At 37.6% G+C, this 6,000-nt stretch overlaps 1 protein-coding gene across 1 annotated transcript in view; it reads right to left on the minus strand.

Annotated features, from left to right (window-relative positions):
- Positions 1-3,984, minus strand: part of LOC134226693 (venom dipeptidyl peptidase 4) — a 62,870-nt gene extending 58,886 nt beyond the window's left edge. Inside the window, exon 1 of the mRNA XM_062707635.1 lies at positions 3,433-3,984. Within this exon, the coding sequence (XP_062563619.1) occupies positions 3,433-3,630 (198 nt within the window). The 5' untranslated portion in view covers positions 3,631-3,984. The remainder of the gene's footprint in view (positions 1-3,432) is intronic.
- Between the last annotated feature and the right edge of the window lie 2,016 nt (positions 3,985-6,000).

Consider the following 6,000-nt stretch of genomic DNA (forward strand, 5'->3'; position numbering starts at 1 on the left):
GCAAACGTTTATTATAGGATTTTAAGTCAACCGGCGAATGAGATCCACAGAGCCTAATCCTCTTTGGCATTCAGATTGCCCGGGGTAAATGTGAAAATTCCCAGCACGCTTGCTGAGGAAGTGCCAAAACTCTATAATAATAATATGAGATGAACCGACCTAGGGCCGGAAATTTCGTAAATAAAGATAATTCAATTCAATTCAATAATAATAATAATCTTTCTCAGTTGATGGACTGTCACTGTCACTCAATCGGAATAACGGGAACACAGAACACGTGATGCATGAATTAAACAGATCTGTTAGACGTGGCAAAATAACATTTGAAGACATTTTTAACATTTTCAATGGATTTTGGTCGACTCCTATATAATCAGTTGAAGCTGATGCAAACTGACACAGACCTTCATCATTGGTGACTCTTTTGAATGAAAAATTGTTTTGAGATGCTGAATCATTTATATGTTCATTGAATGAAAACAGCAAAGCATACGAAATGAAATAGTTATTGAGGTATTTAGGAGTAACATCGCCTCCACCTATTTTAGAATTGGAATGTTTTAGTCTAAGTCTTTTAATGTTACGCTAGAGTTGTTTGGCTGGGAGGTCTGCACTGAGATTGAGTGTAAAAAACTCTTTTTTTTCGCACGCATGACCTCTCGGTTTGCAAGATTTCTTAATCGTTTAACATTATTCCACCGGCGATCATCATCTTTATCTCGTTTCCAGCAATCATACGCCTCAGAACGGTTCTTGAAAACTTTTTCAATATGATTATTCCTTTTGCATTTCTATAATTGATTGATTAAGATACAAGTCAGACTCGGGCTGAAAGTCTGAATAAAGCATAAAGAACGAAAGAATGTTTGATTGCTCAGCGTTACAAAAACAATATTCGCAAAACTTGAAATGAAACCTTGCGGTTGGGCAACAATACATCTTGCCTCAATGATTAATATGAAATACAATGTCTTCCTTCACGGCCTTTCCTAGCCGTGCGGTAAGATGCACGGCTACAAAGCAAGACCATGCTGAAGGTGGCTGAGTTCAATTCTAGGAAGGTTCTAGGAAGATCTAGGAATTCTAGGTGTAGGAAGTTTTCTCGACTTCCCTGGGCATAAATGTATCATCATGTTAGCCTCATGATAAACACATATAAAAATATGTTGTGATTTTAAATGTCTTTTCATGCACATATTTGGGTCATGCAAATAAGCGCAAAATTCAATATAAATGTTCTTCCAAATCAAAATGAATTTAATCTGTGCTTGCTTGTAAAATTCAATTAAATTCAAATGATTATTAACGAAAATAATTGAGAATAATTTAAATAACTTATTAACTTGTCTACTGGAGCCGCATTTATGGCACTAGATTACAAATCATTCTCAGCTAACACTGTTAGCTGCATTTATTTGAGCTTCTATTTATTAAGACAGGTTGCACTTAAATAATAGTGATCGTTGAGCCAATGAAGTAGAAAAAGATGAGAAGGATGGTTAGTTCTAGGAAACATCCTGATTAATCTTCATATAAGAAACAAATGGACCAAATTCTCCGTCAAATCCATCTGTTGCAAACAAAAATTAAACAAGTCAAATATAAACATATGCCTAAAAATACAAACATCAAAGTAATGATCGAATAATATTGTGATGAAATCGAATCACTATGTTTAAAGAAAATTCAACCAACACGCACATGTTTTCTAAATTCAGTTGGAAATCCGGATTTAATTGAAATCCACCAGTACCGGTATTTACCGGATACTTCCGGACTCAGTATCGTAGTATTGGTGGTTCAATAAGAGTTCGTTACTATAAACCGTAGTAATCTTAACTTATGATTCCAATTTGTAAACAAATAATCCGAGTATTGAATATTCTGCAAAATTACGAATCATGCATCTTTCCTACATTTTCTTGTTGGCGCTTCCAAGCGTGTATTTCATAGGACCTGCTCTGCTGTGGGAGAAGCGTCGCTCTTCACAACAGGATGAGCGCCAATCACCAACGAGAGAACCGGCCGCGACGGCGATGTCTCTCACCTTCATCATATCAAAGCAAAGCGTGCGTTGGTTGGATGGTACGAACCAGCTGCGTGTTTACCGCCAAGCCAACGCTGGAAAGGCATCTCCCAACAACTTGTTGCACGTCTGCTGTTCGCACGGTGGATGATGCTTGACCAACCCGGTCGGTTTCATATTTCCTTGTGCGGCCACTCTGGCAAAGGTGATAATCCGAGAAGCGCTCGTACCGGTTGATGGATTACCGGATGGGGGGTATCTTCCTCCTGCTCCGGTGTCAGTAGTAAGCATTCGGGTCAAACAATTTTGCTTTTCGTTTGAGTGTAAGGTTTCTAGCGCTGATGATGATTTGAGATAAGTTTGTATTTAACAACAGAATATTATCACATACAAACATTACGCTCGAACACATTCCATCGTATAAACACATATTTAACAGTTTATTCAAAAATTTATGATAAGGACAAAAGCGATCGCTTATGGCGCTTGTTTCGATTTTGTTCGATATAATAACAATTATTCAGAAGAGCAGAGTATATTACATTTTAAAAGTTGTGATGTAGCGAAACCATATTCAACCATATATTCAATACCAAATTTAAATATGCAGCAAAACTTTGCCAAAACTTTAAATTGAATAAATTGTAAAACTATGCAGTACTACTTGTTATTTAATGGAAAAAACACATTGTTCAATGAAAGCCCGATTGCTTTTTAAAACGGGCAAACAGATGATCAATTAAACCGTAAATTTTTTAGACAGCATCGTTTTCCAGTCATGAACTTCTAGCAGCAAAAGGTACAACAGTTCACCAAATGTGCTATTCCGTCCGTCCCAGAAAAAGAAACTGAAAACAATAGACTGTTAGCCTCACATAAGTCTTTTTCTTGTCGCTCATTGCGAAAAAGCTTACCAACAACAACCATTAATTCAAGTCGATAGACTGCGCTTTCGGTGCGCTTCAACGACCAGCGATGGCAGTATTCTGATGCAGTGCAAATTGATGTAAATGAATTAATTACGCACCATGCACTGCCGTTCACATTTATAGCTAATTTAGAAGAATGTGAGGGAAAGTTAAAACATTCTATGAGATAATACGTAACAGTAAAAATAGAAAGCCTTCCTACATTTAGACAGATTTGATATCTATTAGAATAAGATCAATTGAATATATTTAACTAGTTGTGAGCAATGATGTTGTTTATACCATCCTCTCTCCATGATTGCCCATTCAAGGTCGCAGCCAGCGTATCAGTAATTATAATACACTCTATCGGCCCACATGCACTTTTATTGCAGTTCATACCGCAACCCGCAGACGTGCATAATAATTTTCACTTGAGCTCCCACATTTTCAAAAAAAAAAAAACAAAACAATAGGACATTAACGTCAAGCACTTACCTGGTACATTTCGATCTTCATTTTTCCAATTCTGCTACGGTGGTCCGCTTCCAAATCAACACCCAACTGATTTCTGACTCGGTTGCCTCCCAGGGCTGTCCACTCTTCCGTTTCACTGTCGGTGGATGCACCACTGACTGTGTCGTTCTCGTGCTGCGAAAGTCTTTGATATTCAACGCCAACAGCTGCGGTGTTCATTGTACGCTTCTACTTGGTCATCAACGATAATTCGCGTAGCGACGGCGACGACGACCACGACGCGTGGCTCATGTTTCAACCAACGACACTACTGAAAGATTTATGTTTTCTATCCTGAATTTTCGCGCCTACAAATTGCCGTTCGTTTTGGAACCACTTCAGTTTTGATTGATTTCGGTAAATTGCATCGTGTCAAGCTCAGACTTGCTCTCGTCCACACTACGCGAACAGTTGGTATGCGATGAGGCTGATACCACTAGCAACGATTACCGGACACGGTGGATGTATCAAGATGCGTATATTCATCATCACACTTCCTGGTTTGTTTGTACTTGCTATGTATGTGCGATATACCTAACGTAGAATGTATTTGAAGAGCAACGGAAAGAGCGACTAATGTGATTATAACGCCGTGTGAACGGTGAAATAGGTCGAACTGGTAGTACGTGTTTCAGACAAATAGTGATTGATTGTTTCTGAATTAGGGTGATTTAACGATGTACTGTCCCGAAGAAGATATTTCCATCTCATTCAATTGGAAGTACGTTCCTCGAATAAGGCGTTAACGTCCTGAAACCTAATATTCTTGTATCTCCGAACATTTACTCAATCTATAATCTTAAATCAAATCATATATACTATATTGCCAATATTTCACTTCATGAATCCCCATCCTGCGTCTCAAAGGGTAATTATAACGCCTAAAAATGTAAGCCAAGGGGTGCAGCTATTGAAAAAAAATCACTAATTTACTAATTTTCAACTATTTGAACTACATTTTTCAATTTTTTATTTTCAAACTTAGATATCAAAAAGGGATCATATGATGGTTTCTGGCACATTATTTCGATGTGTGATATTGCATATTGCATCGTACTATTAAACACCCCTAGGAATATATCTTTACTACATTGCTTACCTTTTGTGACACCAAGGAGGCGACACTACTATGTTGTCTTGATATAAGCTAGAGTGGACTATAATCTACAATATTTAAAAGTTTCCTATAAAAGATTATATAAATGATTTTATGGGTTAGGCCACTTAGTCCCATGGGTATGTTTTGCACTGTTTTTTCTTACATCAGCGGTTCTCAACCTTTTTCTTGAGAGGTACTCTTTCAAACTTTTGTATTAAATGAGGTATCCCTTATTTTTTGGTGTAAATGAATATAAGCGTAGATAAGATATATGAAAAACGGACCTGAAAACTAACTAATATGAAAGTTGACTGAAATTTTCATTATTACGTTAAATTAATTTTATTAAGTTTATACATCAAGACTCCTACAGGACTTATGACTATTGAAGCCTGTTTGAGCAGAGATGTCCTAAGTGAAAGAAAGAAAGGCTTCCGAGCCTCTTGACAGGTAGCATTCGAGTCACTTAAATGATGCTTCTGAGCATATTGAAAGGACGCCTCAGAGCTTCTTGAAAGTAGATTTCCACGCCTCTTAAAAAGAGGCTTCCGAGCCTCTTGAAAGGAGGCTCCAAGCCTCCTAAATGTGGCTTTCGAGTCATTTAAAAGGAGGCTTCTTTTTTCGAGCCATTTAAATGAGACATCTTGAAGAGACGCTACTGAGCCTTTTGAAAGAAGAGTTCCGACACTCCTGAAGGAAAGCTTCCGAGCCTCTAGAAGGGAGGCTTAGGATTTCAGAACCTTTAGGAAGCCTCTTGAAAAAGTCTCCCAAGTCTCTTGAAAGGAGACTTCCGAACCTCTTGAAAAAAGGCTTCTGAGCATCTTGAAAGAAGGCATCCGAGCTCCTTGAAAGAAGTCTTCAGATCCTCTTGAAATAAATCCTCCGCTGCCGTAATCTGGCAAAGTGACGTATATGCCATTTTCCAAAAATTACGTACTCTTTAACAGAAAAATGTAAATCACGTATGTTGTAAAATGGCGCATACGTCACTTTTTCAGAATCAAATATGGGCAGCACTTAAAACAACCCGTCAAAAATAAATCACAACAAGCAAATGAACTATTTTTTTGTCGATTATTTGGCTTAATTAGGGTCAACTTTGCCAAAGAACCCATATTTATTGACACCTCTAACTATTTCAAAAATTGGAAACAAAAAGTCGTGAAAGTGCTGCAGTGTGAAACGGCCTGAACAATGGCGAATATCAGAATATCAGGTTTTAACTATAGAAGTGACAAAACAGATTGGGGTTTCGGAAAGCTAAGCTAAAATTAGTCAAAGACTTGAAAATGTTGACGTTATTATTGTGATTCAATGAAAAATTTAACCGCGCGAGATTAATACTGCATTTTATGTTCGAGCAAAGCTCGAAGCTCTTATTTTTACTCTAGCCCAGTATCTTTGGATCGGTCACAGCTCCGGTGGTTTTTCGACTATTTGCACATAATTGT

Source organism: Armigeres subalbatus, chromosome 3 (assembly GCF_024139115.2).
Source record: "Armigeres subalbatus isolate Guangzhou_Male chromosome 3, GZ_Asu_2, whole genome shotgun sequence".
NCBI classification, from domain to species: Eukaryota; Metazoa; Arthropoda; class Insecta; order Diptera; family Culicidae; genus Armigeres; species Armigeres subalbatus.